The sequence below is a fragment of the Protobothrops mucrosquamatus genome, unplaced genomic scaffold, assembly GCF_001527695.2.
Source record: "Protobothrops mucrosquamatus isolate PMUCROS unplaced genomic scaffold, P.Mucros_1.0 scaffold_210, whole genome shotgun sequence".
Taxonomy (NCBI): Eukaryota; Metazoa; Chordata; class Lepidosauria; order Squamata; family Viperidae; genus Protobothrops; species Protobothrops mucrosquamatus.
Window position 1 is genome coordinate 209,631 of NW_015386286.1, and position 18,120 is coordinate 227,750.

Here is an 18,120-nt window from a genome sequence, read left to right on the forward strand (position 1 = left end):
GGCCTAGGATAATTTTTAAGAGGGGTTTTTAGAGGGGTTTTTAATTACATTTTAATTAGACAATTTAAATATTTCATTTTAATTAATTTTAACTTGTGATTGTTAGTGGTGTTTTTAATTGATTGTCAGCCGCCCTGAGTCCGCAAGGAGAAGGGCGGGATATAAATTCAAATAATAAATAAATAAATAAATAATAAATAAATATATACATTCTTATCAGATTATACCATATTTTACAATAAATTCATTATCTCTACATATACATTAAATTTTATATACATTATCTATTCTAAAGTAACATACAAGAAATGTGTACTTTTGAGGCTTCTCACCTTTTTCTCTTTTTTACATTGAATAAAAATAAAATAAACTCACTTTTGCAAAGGGACGTCTGTGTCTGTATTTTGTTTTATATGTCTTTGACAGGTCAAAGTATTATAAAGCATTAAAAGACAATTTATCATTAAAGCTTGCTTTACAAAGTATGAACTTGTTATTTGAGCTCAAGCTTGGACTAGAAGCTAATATAGTAAATACTTCTTTGAAATATCTAGGTTTGTTATCTTCGGAATGTATTTTAGTATAAAGAATTTTTAAGAATGTAGGAAGTATGAGTCTTAATTGAGTGTTGTTAAAACAAGAAGAATTATCAATATTGTATTTAGAATAAAAATTCCCCATGTCTTTTTTTATCCTGACATTCATTTTAAGACTTTACATTATATTTATTGAAAGGCAATTATTGAAAGGCAATTATTGAAAGGACAGCTATATGCCTGTGGCAATGCTTTCACTGAAAATCTCCCTACATACCAGTGTCACCATGTGTCTTTTGCTTCCACACGTATAATTTTGTGTACAGAAATCCAGATGGGCAAAGGAATTAAGGGCCTTTTCAAAAGGTTTACGTTTAATGGAGACAGCAGGAGCCACAGACGGATTGTCCTCTTAAATTGTATAGCTGTACAGCAAGTTTCAATTGGCAGTTACCTGGATTAAGGTCGGATTTGGTTTGGCTTGGGCCTAGATTTGAACCTGCTCGGGCTGGAGTAATGGGCCAGATGATGGGCCATGCTTGTTACCCTGGCTGTGCTAACCATGTTTGCCATGCCTGTGGGCCTGGTGCCGACTGTGCTTACTGTTTCTATGACCACTCTATGTACTGTGTTCTCTTTGCTGCTGGCATTTCTCCCCCAGTGGATTTTTTTTCCTTTGTAGAGTTTGCTGGCAGCTGTATTAGATGGCTGGTTGGAGGGCCTTGGCATGGAGGACTGGGCATTTTCAGCTGGTTAACAATGCTGAGGGACACTTATAGCATGCCGATAATGGAGGCATTTGCTTAATTGGGTTCTCTTTATCTAATTTCAGGATTTTTGTGGGGAACAAATGAATTTTTCAGTCATACTTGTGCAGAAATATTGAAAGGTCAGGAGGGTTCACAAACTTTTAAGCTCTACTATATTGGAAGAATGTTAACAATTGTAATATATTCTGTCTGTTTTGGTAAAACACGTATTGCACCATGGTGGTATACAGGTAGTCCTTAACGTATGACTGGAATTTCACTCTGGAATTACACTCATAAATCATGGCGGACATTAAGTGGGTCATCACGTAATTGCATGCAATGTTATGACCCTTTTTGCAGCAGTCATTAAGTGAACACTGTGGTCGTTAAGCTAACACACAGGTTGTTGAACTGGTCCATTTTCCCCAATGAGCTTTTTTGCCAGAAATCAGAAGTAAACACTGGAAACTGGCAAAAGTAACCAAAAATCATGGTCATTTGACTGCAGGATGTTGCATACAGTCATAAATGCGAGATGGTTGCCAAATACCCAAAATGTGATCATGTGATTGAGGTGAGGGTGTGTGGCCATAAGAACATCAAAAATGGGTTGTGAGTAGCTCTGGGGATGTCTGTCATAACTTCAAATGGTCGCTAACCAACTGACCATTAAGTGAGAACTACCTGTATTTGTTTATAACTAAAATAAACTGTAGGATTATAAATGCATCTCCAATGGCATTCTGAGAAATTAATATTTTATGTCCACTTTTTAAAAAAAAATAATTTAATTTTTGCAGGTTGCTGTTGTGAAATTAAGAAATGCAGATAAAGTATTTGCCATGAAAATATTAAATAAATGGGAAATGCTGAAAAGAGCAGAGGTAAGACTCAAGGAATGGTCAAGTGGCTATTAAGTTTGTAACTTTTTTTTCTCTTTTAATTAGAATCTGACAAGCTTAAAGGAAAAACCCAGATTATTTCTAAATGTAATATTTCTTGAAAGACTATGAAATTTTACAATATGTTACTGTCATAGTTTTCATTTTCGTAATTTATTACTGTTAAATGGTCTATATTAATCATCTTGTAAAACAGGTTTATTATTCTTCTGTTCATCTTATAAACACTGAAACAGATGTTTGATCACAGGACAACATGCAGATCAAATTTCCAATAAATTACTTCTGTTTTTTGAACCACTTGCCAGAAAGGTTTACATACACCAGAAGTGGGCATCCATTTTTGTCTGTTTGGTTCATACTTTTGGATTAGAATCATCTGCATAGTGTCCAATAGATGATTGACAAAGTCAGCTTTTTGACAAAAAATTAAATGCTTTTTACATTCCCACGTTCTTTTTTGATGTTGCCAAATCTGTTTGGGAAGACGACCATCACTTACTTACTGATGTTTGCTCCTTGTAGTGGTTTAAATCAAGTCAGAAAATCACATTAAATGATTAAAGATGTTTGATACACCAAAAAAAAGTACTTCTGCCTAAATTGATGTAATTTTTAATTAGGAAAAAACTGTTATATTTCTTCTTTGATTTTTTTTTACCTTTTTTGCATTTTCTTAGTTCTGGTAAGATTCTTAATTGCTAGTTCTGATTGTGACATATTAATTCTATACATAATACAGGTCATTCAATGAATCCAACTGTTGGTAAATTCAGAATATGCAGTCTCCTCATAATTGTTTTTTCTCTTATAGTAATTAAGTTATAGGAAGAATGCTATTCTGAGGGTGCTTCATTTACTATTTATGCAGGATTTACTATGCGGCAACCCAGGACAGTGTGTTTTTGATAGTAGTACCCTTAATTGAGACATTAAGTAATTTACTTGAGACATTGAGACTATGTAGCTGTGTTTCATACTTCTTGCCATTCTTGTTTTTAATATGCAGCTGTAGCTTTACAAGAACTGTTGTTGCAATTTTATAATTTTAAAAGTATTTTTATTATTTTAGTCACATTTTATACCCTTTTTGCTTTGGATTATCATAGCTGTAATGAAAAATTATTACATGATAATCTTATTTCCTTTATCCTCAGTATTATTGTTTAAATGAAAAGAACTCTAAATGACTCTGCATTTTGTTTATAATAATTATATTTATCTATCCTTTAGACAGCTTGTTTTCGAGAAGAGAGGGATGTTTTGGTGAATGGGGATAATCAGTGGATTACAACATTGCACTATGCCTTCCAGGATGAAAATTATTTAGTGAGTATTATTTAAAAGTAACTTTTGAACATAATGTCTAACTTCAATTTACCTGTTTACTTGTAATGTACTGTTTCTGATAACTAAAATAGTTAAGTAGCAATTATGCTGCTGTGCCACCATACAAGCAGTTGTTAATTGTTCCAATGCATAGACAAAAATGTTTATCTTCTGTATTATCTGCACATAACTTCATAATGGAGAAATGAATTATCGAAGCACATGACATTACTTCTAGCAGGATTTAAAAGCCGCAATTGGCCAGCTGCTCATGGCACAAGAAGTTAGCCACTTGTGAAGTGCTACAATAGTGTGACTCAATTATTTTTTTAAAAGGTTTTGTTGAATAATATCTGCCCATCTTACTCCTTTTTTTAAAAAATGCTACAGTCAAAATACATCAGATCTTAGTAATATATGATCCCAAGAACTGATATGGAAGTGGATTTTTTATAAATTAGCTATATGTAAATTAGCCATACTTTTAAAGTTGCCTTTTTATATAACTTTGAAGAGTAGCATGACACTTCATATCTCACTCCAGTCTTTCAAGCAATTAGATATTGCTGTGCTTTATTTTTGTATTTTGTAGCAGATGACGGATAGATATAAGGGAAGAATAAGCCACGGAATATTTTTTGTTGATAGCAAAGCTCTTCTGTAGTGTTTTGCTCTAGCATCATTGTACTTCTCATATAGTCTTTGTCTAGAAAAGAAAAATATTGGGGCAAATTTTTTGAAAGAGATGTTATATGATGAAGGATATACAAAGAACCTGTTTCCAGAAGATTTACCTTTCTCATTCTGAGAAGGCAGCTCTTGGTCTTAACCAATTTGTTATATTTAATGCATATTTGTGTTTCTATCAAAATTGTTTTCTATATTCCTAGTACCTCGTTATGGATTATTATGTTGGTGGAGATCTGCTTACCTTGCTCAGTAAGTTTGAGGACCGGTTACCTGAAGAAATGGCTCGCTTTTATTTAGCTGAAATGGTGGTAGCAATTGATTCTGTACATCAGCTACATTATGTCCACAGGTAAATGTTATCAATAGATTATATTTCCCATTGTGAATTAGTGTCTGCTGTTTTAATTAAAGTGGTGTTTATAAAGAACTAAATCTTTAAACATTAGCTTAATGAGGATAGTATTATCTACTAATGTACAATTCTTTTGACAGAAATTGATGTACAATTTTGCTGAATATTTTTAACAGTATGAGTCTTAGCCAAGTCAGGTTGCCAGTCATTTATAGCTACAGCCATATATGCAAGATTTTCATTCATATTTCATTTACTTCATTAGTCTAGAAAGAATAAATTAGTTGGCATATATGTTTCAAACAAGTGGATTGATAGTTTTGTTAGATAAATATGCAATTATAGTCGTAAACTTTCTAATAATATCTAGTATATTTGTATTGCTCAGCACAATATATACAAATGTGTTTTTATCATATATACTTTTTAAATATTTTCTGGGATTCCTTATATAATAATTAATTTGGATATGTGACTATAAACAGCCATAAAATGAAGCTCTGATACGAATTTCTGCAACTAAATTTAGGAGAATAAATTTTTTCTCTTATTTTCAAGAGAGTGATTATGGTAATCTAATTTAACATGCTGACTAGAGACCAGAAAGAAGAAATGGATAACCTGAAAGATTCAAGATGTATTAGAAGTCTAGTTATGTACAAAATGCACAACTCTGAAAATCTTTTGTCCTACTTTTTATACTCTTCTAGGATTTTTAATTAATTGTTTTGGAAACATACATAGAATGAGTTTGGATAAAACAGGATAATTTTTTTTTAGTTTGTTTGTTTGGTTTAAAGTGTCACCTTGTTCTGGATAAGTTGTATTTAGGTTCATAGTTTAGAAGTTCTGCTGAACCATACTTTCTGTGGCTTTGCCCCTTTTACTTGTGCATGATTGGTGATAAGGCACAATATATTTTCATGCAAGTTCAAGTCATCTTTTTATTTTGTCAAATAAAAAACAAACAACTAAAATCCTCAAGCATCTGATGTTTGCTATTACTTTATTTTATTTAACACTTTGACTTCCTACGTGCTTTGCTGCAGAGCTCCTAATTGTAAGAAGTATATAATGTATGTAAGCTGAATATGCTTACAAATAATTTTGCATATACTTTACAGAATGTTTGGTTCAGACTTGCATACATGTCCATGTTCTTTTCCTTGTTTACCCACATTATATATATTTACTTTTCTCTGCATTGGGCATTATTGAGTATTCAGTTCTTTTAAGAAGCATATGAACAAATGAACGTGAATCAAAAGGATGTTGCGCAGAATGTTAAAGGATCTAGAACCCAATCTTAGGAGAAATAAATGAAAATTCTGGACTTAGTTTGAACAAGGAAAGCTAAAAAAAGACATGGTGGCTTAAAAGTTATCTCACAGAAAAGGAAAGAGAAAAATAAGTAATTAGTAGAACTTCAGAAAAGCACATCCCAGAAAAACTTTAGAAGAAACTCCACAAGAAGAACAGTGAAATACTGTAGTATGTGCCATCATATTGGTGTCGACTCTTAGCAGCCACATAGATAGATTTTTTTGTATGATGATCTGTCCCTGGTCCTTCAGTTCTTTCCAGTGGTGCACCCATCGCCACAATAATTGACTACTGTTGGTTTTCTTCTTTTCCCCTTTCACTTTCCCAGCTCCAGAGAACTGGGTCTTCACATAATGTGTCTGAAGTATGAGCTGGATCATTTGTACCTCAGAACTCTTGACTTGTTCAATGATCCATTTGTTTGTTTTCTTAGCTGTCAAGGGTATTCTCAGGAGTCTTTGACACAGAATTTCAACAGTATCAATACTCTTCATATGCTGCTTCTTCAAAATCTAACTTGCACTTCCATAGGGTTCTGACCTTTATAGATATAGGCACATTGTAGCATCTGAATACCTTTTCCAAGGCTTTCATGGCTGCTCTACCAAGTGCTGGTCTGTGCATATTGCTTAACTGTCTGTTCCTTTACTGTTAATTATTGAGAGATATTGGCCTCTCTCTTTGACCGGAGATATTTAAATGCAGCCAGGCTGCTATTTGCCAGGAATAATATAACTGCATCCAGTATTGTAAATTCTGCATTGAGTAGAGAATTGAAAGAGGAACTCCACAATGCCTTTTAATTGAGATAAAGGACTTCCGGTTTTGCACCATAGCGCATGGCCGAGGGATTGCGGAGCTCCGCACCCTAAGGCTAGTTTCACCCTGCCAGGGTACCCTAAATGGATCTAAAGTCGCCCCGGAGAGGTGACAAAGAAAGAGGAGTGCCCTGGTGATCGCAGAACGACAGTGGTCTTCCCGCTCAATCTGGGGGAAACCCTCTAACCTGACAGAAGAAAAGATGGCCACACCTCGGTGACCAGCCCAAACTACTTGCAGCCAAAATCCAAAGGCACTAATCAGAACAACAGTGAACAGCATGCTTGAAACTGGGTGAAGAATTCAATATTCTCTCTCCTATTTTGTATCTGATTTCCTGGAAAAGATTCACAAAAAGCAAAAATCCTCCCAAAGTGAGAAGGGAGGGGACTACACCCCCACCCTCCCATAAACGGAAGCAGCGAATTAAACTCCTATGGAAAACAAAAAATTATTGAAATGAGGTTAAAAATACTACAGTCTGGATAAATTTGAAAACTAAAACAACTGTTAAAATTCCATACCTGAAAAAGTATTGATGAAATTATATAATAATAATAATGATAATAATAATAACAATAACAATAATAATAATAACAATAATAACAACAATAACTCTTTGCTTTAAAAACTGGAAAAACAACAGCTACTGACACCTACTGGAGGATTAGAGAAGACTATAGCAAGATTGACTCAGAATTTGGCAAGATGTCCAGAAATAGCAAAAAACAGCTGGGAACAAAGCATTGGGCTATCTACTACAGAGTGAAATTATATAAGTTTAGAAACTGTTGACCCTCTGGGATTATAAATATACTGCATTTTTAAGTTAAAGACTGTTTGCAGAGAAAGAAAAAACTTGGCCTTTGGTTAATCTTCTAAAGGAGAAGTTATTGGAAAGCTTTAAGGTGGTTAAATACTTTGGACTGAAACTTTGGTTGGCTGATAATCATAAGACCCCTGAAAAGAATAACTGTTACAAAATACTGTTTTCAGTGGTGCTTTGATAATTGGAAACATACTGGATTACAAAAACCATATATAAAGATAAGAACTACACAAGATTTGGTTGTTTGGATTTTAAGATGTGCTGGTTTGATAAAGCTAATTAAAGAGACTATGGTACCGGTGAATAACTACTTAGAAGAAGGAGACAAAATGGATGTTCTATATTTATCTAAAAGTGACAGAAAACCACCCCTAACACCTCCTGCTGAAGACCCCAGTGTGGAACATCAGAGATCTGCAGGAACAATGATTCAAGACAAAATAAATACGTTCCAGGAGAAAATATATGCAGTGCTGTGACAGATTCAAATGACAATTGTCTTAAATCATGATGAGATTAAAAACAACTTAGATAACATAAATGAACGTATCTCTAACCTAAACTCACAATTAAACAATTCTCAAAAAATGATGATAAAGAATGAACAAATAAATCAGACAATAGAATACAAACCAGAGGAAAATGACTTAAATATGGAAGCTACAAATGAAGAGAACTACAACTTAATACAAACAAAAGAAAATCCGCAAAATTTTGCTACAACAAAGGAAATAAAAAAGATGTTTTACCTTCCAGGACTTCAAAACAAACTTGAGGACAAAAAATAAGATTTAATAAAATGGATTAAAGAGCTGTCAGGAGAATCATTAAAGCGTGGGAGACAAAAACGAATATTCTACTTATTTTGTCTTTTTTATCCCCAACAATATCTACAAAAATACAACCTGGCAAGCTAAACCTATTGATTTGGAAAGCAACCTGGCAAAAGAAGATTAGAATTAGATTTAAGAGATGTGATTCAATTTATACAGTATGACTAAACACTTGTTTGAATATGGTTAAAAAATATAAAGTTTGGGTATAAAGAGGCCCTATAGTAAAATTGCTAGATGGTGTACTATATGATTAAATACTTGTTTGAACATGGTTAAAAGAATAGATAAAGCTTGGACATAAAGGGGCCCTATAGTAAGAGGGATAAGGTATATAAGTAGTATAATACTTTTATAATATATGAAATGTAAAAATATTGAGATGGTGTATTTGAATAAAAAGTTTGGATATTCAAAGATAATAAATTTTGAGAAAATTATGACTGATAAGAGTGGCTTCAATAATGAAGGGAAATTAAGCTTAAATAAGAATTTTGAAAACAGGACATATACTGTAATGACAATAAGATGACTTCTATAAATACAATTGAAACATAAGCTGATTAGAAAAGATGTTATATGTTGATGTTATAGTTATATGTACAAATACAAGAAAAATGTTTATACCCAACTCAGTATGTATTGAAAGTATTAAGAATTATATTTGTTTAATGTAGACAAAAGGAGAATATTAGTGGAAGAAGAGAGGATCAAGGAAATATATTATTAACTAATATATTGATCAATTATAGAAATTAATTATTATTGATTATTTTTAAATATATGAACCCAGACAACACATTGTTCACTAAGCACTAAAGATTGTTATTGTAAATAATTAATAAAATATATTTTAAAAAATTGAGAGAAAGGAAAAATATATATATATCTGAATGATAGATATTTGTAGTCATTTCTTCAGCAGAGTGATGTGAAAATAGTGATTTTAGAGCCAGGATTTTTAAAACCTGGCAAGAAGCTACTGTAAAAACAATATAAACAAGGGAATTCATGAATATGAAGAACTAATTATTATTTTGTATGGAAGAGAATGAAACTGAAAAGAGAGTTAATACAAAGGAAGAAGACTGCCTTTCAATTTGTCTGTATATTGAAGGTACCACAGGAGGTTTCTCTTTTAAGTAGTCATTTAACTGCCACATGCTAGTGTAATATTTTCCATATTCAGATAGTTAAGTTTGCCACTATTAGAATAGCAGCTAGTTAGATTAGGTCTTTGCAGGCATGTTTCTTACTTTGCTTATATTCTTTTCATAAGACTTCTCATGCTTTCCTAATTTTTTTGCAACTTTGCCAATGCACTGTATTTTCCTGTTTTATAGATCACTTTATATCCCAAATGACAGTTTTTATCACTTGGATTTCAGTTAATACAAATCATGCCAATAAGGCAAGGGGTTCTTTTCCTCTTTAAATCTACATTTCCCCTTTTTTCTGAGATGTATGACTTATTTCCATTTTATTTTATTTAATAAAGCTGTGCTAGTAGAAAGAGATGAAAAAACATATTGCCAGCTGTGCTGTTTTCTAGAGAAACAATTTGGCAACTGCCCACTTATGGAAAAGGAAACATTTACAGAATTATTAACTGAACCGCAGTTATAGTGTTCTGCCAGCTTCCAGGGTAATTTCTGTTGGCCTTTAATATAAATCAAGTTCATGTTGTACATCATATAAAATGAATTGCCAGATAGTTAGCTTTCTAAATTTCAGCCTCCATTTTGTGACCACACATTTTAGGCCACATATTAAGGCTCAAAATTCAAGATAACAATAAAAATACTACTAAATTTAAGGTAATAAAAATGCAGCAAAACTAAAAAAAAAATAATGCATCTAGTTCTAAAATCATAATCAATAAAACTCCAAATCATAATCAAGCAACTAATAAAATTGGTTTTAAAGACCTTTCTAAAGTCCTGCAATAATGGGTTTAAGACTTGTCATTAGAAAATCATCAATTTAACAAAGGGAACTATGTGTTTACTTTTGAACAGTAGGCTTAACTTGCTGTTTAGTTCTAGATGGATTTTAAAGATTGAATTTTACAACTGTACAGTGCTACACAAAGATGATTTTCATCTCTTGTTATCATTCTAATTTCCTTAACATTTTAATATTGATAATATTAACTGGCTTCCAAAATTGTTCTAAATCATAATATTTAGTTTAGTCAATTTTATGAACCCAGTCATTGTAGTTTATAAAATATGCTTTATGATTAATATATAGTATGAGGTCACTCGGATGTACTTTGTAAAACAAACAATGGATAAAACAAATCTGGCTTAGCACATTTTATGATCTTACCTAAGGACTACTTAATCTTTTTTCATTTTGCCATTATTGATCATGTGTGTTCATTTAATATAGAAATATTGTACTACTGTATTTTAATGTAAAGCATTGATTGACTGACTGACTGACTGACTGACTGACTGACTGACTGACTGACTGACTGACTTATATAATTTCAATGTTTCCCAACTCTAAAATTATTCTGGGCAACTCCACAAACATAGACAAAAATACATAAAAACAACCATCATCCAAAGTAAAATATACTATCCCATCGCATCAACCACTTAGAGGCTGGGGCACCCATATAATCTAACTGAAGATCTGGGGTGGGAAGGACCAAATTCTTAAAGATTGAGGGCAGGCAAAATTGCAGCTGTACAAATCTACAGGGGATCTTGTTCCAAATTGCAGGTGTTGCATCAGAGAAGATCTGTTTCTTGGGTTCTTCTAAATGATATTGCTTAATTAATTGAATGCAAGCAAACCAATTCTGTCAGAGTGCATGGGACAGGCTGACACTGTCAGAGATAGGCAGACCCTTTAATATTTATCAGCAGAGACTGCACAAAAACGATCCAGAACAGTTGGGTTCAACAGTGATCTCCTGAGTAGGAGTATACCAGTGATGGTGAACCTTTTAGAGACCGAGTGCCCAAAAACTGCCCGCCCCTGCTCTGCCTCCCGCCTTCCCTGCTCAGCCCCTGCCTGCACCCTGCCACGCCCACCCACAGGGCCACGCACTGCCTCCATGGCCCACTGCATATCACCCAGGCAGCCCTGCAGTGCCATGGCAGCCACACCCTCCACATACACCCTGCAGCATCATCTGCACGCTATGGGGCATGAGAACGGAGTCTTGTCCCTGCTGCCCAGCTATGTCCTTGGCTGCGCTGCTCTGTGCGGGCCACGCCCAGGGGCAACTCTCCTCCAGGGGGGCTGCTGTTGAGGGACCATGGGGGGAGGTGGGGCTGGGGCAACGGTGTGCGTGCCCACAGAGAGGGCTCCAAGTGCCGCCTCTGACACGCGTGCCATAGGTTCGCCACCACTGGAGTATACTGTCTTGTCCTTCAAGGCCAGCAGAAGCACCCCAAAAGCATGTCACCTCCTAAGTGGCCTTCATAAGGCAGCAAGAACAGGGATCTAACAGACAGATTAATTCTTGATGATTTGTTTACTTCTTCAACAACTACAGGTTTAAATTTCTCCCAGATAACCAAGTATAACCATGCCTCTGCCACTTCAGTCAAACTTTCCCAGTTGGGGTTTTACTCCAGCTAAACCTGAGTAACTTTATCTGCTAGATAACTAGAATATTTTTCACAGAGACTCATTAGAGGATCCTAATGCTCATTCCTGCCCTTCAAGAAGTAGATCACTAGTTAAAGGATTGCTGGTTGGTTATTAGTGGATGTGAGAAGAGTGAGAATGACTGTGTTTCACCACTCCTATCAACATGACATAATCTCTAACGTGAACTCTTAACACACACTCAGTCGGATTTACTCTTCCTCCAATGTCATTCTAGTCATCTCTTCAGATATTTTAACTTTCAAAGATGGATATACTGATAGAGGCCATATAAGAGCACTCCCATCCATGGCCCATGTCACTGCCAATTCTAGCTAGAAAACTATACCTTAGGCGAAGAGCCCATCAGATCCTCAGAAAAAAAATCCTCCAAGAGTTCTCTCCAAGTCTCCCTGGGTCAGATTCATCTAATAGGTTTTACCTTCCTTCAAGGAGTATGTTTAGATGGAGAAGCAAAAAAGTGAACAGAATGTGATCTGACCGTGGCAAAGAACTAATGGTAATATCCTTTACCTTCAGACCATAGTACAACTGTCCTCAGATAAAAATCAGATCTAATGTATAATCTTAAACATGCATTAGTCCATCAATAATTTTGGACAAGTCCACGTTTATCATAGTGAGCATGAAGTCCCGAACACCCCAAATCCAACACTATAGAGGTACATGTTAACCCTCAAAACTATTGCCTTGGGATTCAACTGCTATCACCAATGGAATTTAACAGCTCAGATAGAGATGTTGCTGTATAGCAGGGAAGTCAGTAAGGTAGCAACAAATTGAACTGTTCCCAAGGGCCCAATTTCAGTTAGAGCCCCTGTTTTTCTAGCACAAAGCTCCCAAAAGACATACTAATGTCCCAGATGACATCTGCCATCCTTCCTTCCCTACTTTTATAGCTGATGCCAAATGCAAAATCTAGATACCTCCCCCCACCCAGCCTCTCCAAGTCTCAGTTATGCTAGCCAAGTTGGCTGAATTTCTCCTCAATTAAGTCATATGAAACTGACATTTAATAACAATAGCTGGAGATTAGGGCCACCAAGAATCAAAAAAGTTACTGAGACCCTAGAAAAAGTGCAGAGAAGAGCAACAACGATAAGGAGTCTGGTGGCTGACAGAACTAGATACAGCATGCTTTGTCTAATGAAGAGAAGAACTAGGGGTGATATAATAGCAGACTTCCAGTACTTGAGGGGCTGTCACAGAGAAGAGGGGATCAACTTATTTTCCAAAGCACGTGAGGGCAGGGCAAGAAGTAATGGTTGGAAGACCATTAAAGAGAGATCTAACCTAGAGTTAAGGAATAATTTCCAGACAGTGGAACAGCTTGCCTCCAGAAGTTGTGGGTGTACATTTATTGTAAACTAATAAAAAAGAAAAATCTAAAAAGAAATACTGTACAGATAGTTCTCATTAGCAGCTGCCTGGTTTAGTGACCTTTCAGAATTATGATGGTGATGAAAATGAAATTTTTATTATAATTCCTTGCATTTATGACCTTTTCAGATCTGTAAAGCAAAGGAAAGCTGAAGTAAGATCATAAGCATAGTAGCAGTTTCACTTAGCGACCGCTTCATTTAATGACCAAGTTGCTGTGTTTTGCAATAGTCAGTCTTGTTTAGCAATAATAATAATTTGCCTTCAATATATCATCGGTCACAGACCAACTATACTTCATACTATTAATATGGCCTAAATTAAGCTTGGAAGCAGAAGAATAAAAATCAACAACAGGAAAGAATGCACGAAATGCTTGTTTCTGAGCTGGAAGAAGATTGAAGAGGAATACGTTGTGCTCATGGAAGATGGAGGGTACTGTAGCAGTCCAAAGCATAGGTTTAATGGCTACTAGGTGGGGTTGGGATGTTCTTTTCTAAGGCTGAGTTTGGATGTGATCATTTATTTAGTTCTGTACAGAGGTCTTTTCATTTGGTTTTTGCACTTGTTTTCATAGTAAAAGATGTGTCGTTACCCAGATATGATAAGCTATAGTTCTCTTTACCTGTGCTCAGGTCAATGGAAAATTAAACAATAACTGAAGGGTTGCATGTTGCTTCCTCTCCCCGTACTCTATGTCACTAATAAGGAATCAAAGTGAACAAATTAATGTAGAATATGACTAATAATGCATAATGCTGTCATATTAGTACTTATTTTATAAGACTTACCCCTAGATAAATGTGTATAAGGTTGCTGCATTGGAACTGAAATATATCTATTAATAACTATTACAAAAAGTAAGTGAAGGAAAAATTTAGGCAGCCCTATCTTCAATTCATGAGTAATCTGGAAGGGTGTCTAAAAAAAATAAATATCCCAAAATATATATAAGATTATAAGATTGTGTTTGAAAACCTTCACCTCACACATTTTTAAATTAAAATAGGTTATTTTTCCAGAGACTGTTATATTATATCAGCAGTGAAATGTAATGAATGTAACAAATTCTTTTGGAATTTGCTGTATACTTATATGTGTGCCTGCATCTTAATTACATAGAGCAGAAATTCTAATATTTTCAGGGTAGTTCTTTTGGCATAAGAATTCTGATTTAAGAGGTAGCTATGTTTTAGGAACACATTTTATTTAATTAACCTCAGCCTCAAATCTTGCATTCTTACTTTTAAGGATAATGGGGCAGATTCATTAAATTTGCAAAACTTTCCTATAGAATGTGTACAGATGCTTGAAATGAACAATACTTAAGAGGGTAAATCAGACTGCCTGATAAATAATTGCATGTGTTATGACAATATATTCCATTACAAAAATTATGTCATAGTTGTGGGGAAATAGTGAAATTCAATTATGCTGGCTACTTAGAAATAATTATTCTTTTAAAAAGTCAAACATTTGTTGATACTTAATTCTCAAAATAGTTTAGATTCTTTATCTGTGCATAATTCATGTGAATAGGGAAGAAATGTTTTCAATGTTGTTGTTCATTGGAACCTCTACACTATAATGTATATGTTGAGTATTGCATATTTCATAGTTGAATTGCTATTTCTTTTTGAGATTCTATACAGTATATGCATCCTTATTAGTTCTAGAATTAATATAGTGGTGTCGCAACAAATGAGAGCCAGTTTGATGTAATGGTTTATGGTATTGGATTAGGAACAGGAATACTTGAGCTCTAATCCCTCTTAGGCACTAGGCAAGCTTGGTGACTTTGCACCAGTCATTTTCAATAGAGGAGAATAATTGTAGTTCAGAGATAAACTGCCTGAGTTTGATTATTTACTTGCAGACATTTCATTATCCAAATATGTAAAATTACTAGTGCAAGTGAGTGTGGGATTTGGGGAATATAGTTTTGGTTGTAGTTTTCTCACTGATGGTTCCTTAATGAGAATATTGTTTTCTGTCTGATTGCTAGTGCTAATCTCTGCTTATGTGAATGTTGACTGCTCCAGGGGATGTGTTCTACTCCTTGTTTGCTTCCTAGGTTTTTTATTGCCTCTTTTAACTAAATTGCCAGTTGGTGTCTGATTTGTCTGAATGCCAGGTTTCCAAGAATAATCTAGCATGTTTGGATTTTGTTTGGTCTGTGATGCAAATAATTTCCCAGTTGAAACTGTGGTTGAATTTGTCCATGTAAGATTGAGTTTTTGTCATGTCTTCTGAAAGCTAGTTGGTGTTTATGGATACTTTCTGCTAGTCTTCTGCCTGTTTGTCCTATATAGGCTGTTGCAAATATTGCATTTTAAGTTGTAGATGACATCTGTTCCCCCACCCACCTACCCCTTGAGTTTCTGGGTCTTTTGGCTAAGATATTTTGGATGGCTATAGTTGGTTTGTGTGCTACAGTGATGCTATGTAGTTTTAGCATTTTGTTGGTCGTTTCTGAGATGTTTTTGATTATGGAAGAGTTATCCTTTTCATAGGTTATACTGGTTGTACTATAGTGGATTGAATGGTCAGATTCTTTCTAATAAGGTTGTGTGGGTATCCATTTTGTTGGAAGATGTACAAATGGTCTGTTTCCTCTTTCTGGTGTTGTTGCTGAAATATGTGTTCGTCTGAATATAATTCCTATATAGCTCCTCTTGTGGGAGGTTAGGTGATAATTTTGTAGTGGAACATTTGGTTAATATAGGTTGCTTTCCAATAGATTTGAATTTCTAGTTTGCTGTTGCTTCCTCTGCTGATAAAGATATCCAGGAAAGATACTGTGAAGCAACATCTAGAAGTTACAACATTCATATATTTACAACCAAAATCCAGTATGTAGGCAACACCTTATCATCATCAATAATAATAATAATAATAAGGAACTAGAGAAGGCATATTAAGTAATCAACAACATCTTCGAAGGAATAACATTTACAAGGGAAGAAAACAATGCACTTACACTTATCCATTATATTCAGTATATCTGAATTTTAAAGCATTATATTTAAAATGGTTTTAGTAGTTTTATTTTAATCTATTTTTGTGCCATACTTCAATAAATATTTTTTAAAATTTATAATGGAATATTAAGTTATTTTTAGAAAGTAGTTTATGAAATCACATGTGGCATCACATGTGATTAGAAGATATTCATGATCTCCTCACCCACATAGGGCATGTATCGTGTAATATTATTTTTGATGTAGCACTTAACATGTCTTACCTAAAAGTACAAATACTACAAATCACTACTACCAGTATCATATCATTAATATGTAAATGTATACAGATTGTAATTGATGCACATCAATTGATAGAAATACATGTGATTAAGGTTTCATCAAACCGTAACTACTTTGCAATATGCATTTTAATTTCAGTTGTCCCCAAATCAATATGCAAAGTGTTTGAAGTGCCAAATATTTTATTAGACTTAAGCTGATAAAATGACACTTAACATGGAATGATCCAAATTAATTTTGTTCACAGGGATATCAAACCAGATAATATTCTGATGGATGTGAATGGACATATTCGGTTAGCGGATTTTGGCTCTTGTCTGAAGCTGATGGAAGATGGAACGGTAAATTAGTTTTTTTTAAATAAACCCAATCAGTTTATTTAAACTTAAAATGTAGTCCAGTCATCTTTAATATCTGATGCTTGTTAACCAATTCAANTGTTCACAGGGATATCAAACCAGATAATATTCTGATGGATGTGAATGGACATATTCGGTTAGCGGATTTTGGCTCTTGTCTGAAGCTGATGGAAGATGGAACGGTAAATTAGTTTTTTTTAAATAAACCCAATCAGTTTATTTAAACTTAAAATGTAGTCCAGTCATCTTTAATATCTGATGCTTGTTAACCAATTCAATTTTGGGATTATATTTGATGATAAAGAAATGTTGGCTGCAAAATTATCCTTTTTGAGTAATTGTGTTGGACCTATAATAGAAACCCATTTTAATTCTTCTGGCTGTATATATATTATAAAATTCATTCACTTTGCACTCCTTTTATATATCTTACTTTATCATCGTTGTCCATACATATTTAATAATTCCCATTATCTGTTGACTCTTCCATTTTTTGATAGTATTTATATAGTTCTATATCGTAATATCTACTGTAAGTTTTGAGTGATATCTTTATTTGTTCTGTCTTAATGATCTATTTCACCATAGAATTTAGGTTCTGAGTGCAAAATTTAGATGCTTTTATTATAGAACTAACAAAAAAGATACAATACTTGATAATGAAGGAGGCTATGGAGGTTATAACAGTTATAAGTCTGGAAATGAGGAATTGAGATTCACAGAAGGGAAGACACAGTATCCTTTTTAGTCAATTGCCTGACATGTTATTCAAGTTGTTAGGGGTCCATTATAGTTGGAAATTAATCACATGAGAATTGGTGCAACATTAATGTCGATATTAATGTCAATATGCCAAGTATAACAGAATAAAATAAGTTTCGAAGTTGATCAAAAAACTGGTTCTGCTCCAGCTCTTTTAATTTGTATTCTCCTGTTCTATAGCCACTGCTGTAACCATGATATTTTGACTGCTTTGCTCTCACTGAAATAAATGTGGAAATGGGAGTGTAAACATTTCCTTTCTTCATTTGTGTAATGATTTTTTTTAAAAAAAGTACCTTATACTGGCCAGTTTTACAAAAATATGTACTTTAAAACTGTTGTTTTGTTTTTATGGTACATG

General features: G+C 34.0%; 1 protein-coding gene across 2 annotated transcripts in view; it reads left to right on the forward strand.

The window, feature by feature from the left end:
* Nucleotides 1–18,120, forward strand: part of CDC42BPA (CDC42 binding protein kinase alpha) — a 149,214-nt gene that overhangs the window by 49,377 nt on the left and 81,717 nt on the right. For both annotated transcript variants that reach the window (XM_029286291.1, XM_015826578.1), the window contains exons 3-6: nt 2,089–2,172; nt 3,424–3,519; nt 4,410–4,558; nt 16,886–16,979. In XM_029286291.1, the coding sequence (XP_029142124.1) occupies nt 2,089–2,172; nt 3,424–3,519; nt 4,410–4,558; nt 16,886–16,979 (423 nt within the window). The remainder of the gene's footprint in view (nt 1–2,088; nt 2,173–3,423; nt 3,520–4,409; nt 4,559–16,885; nt 16,980–18,120) is intronic.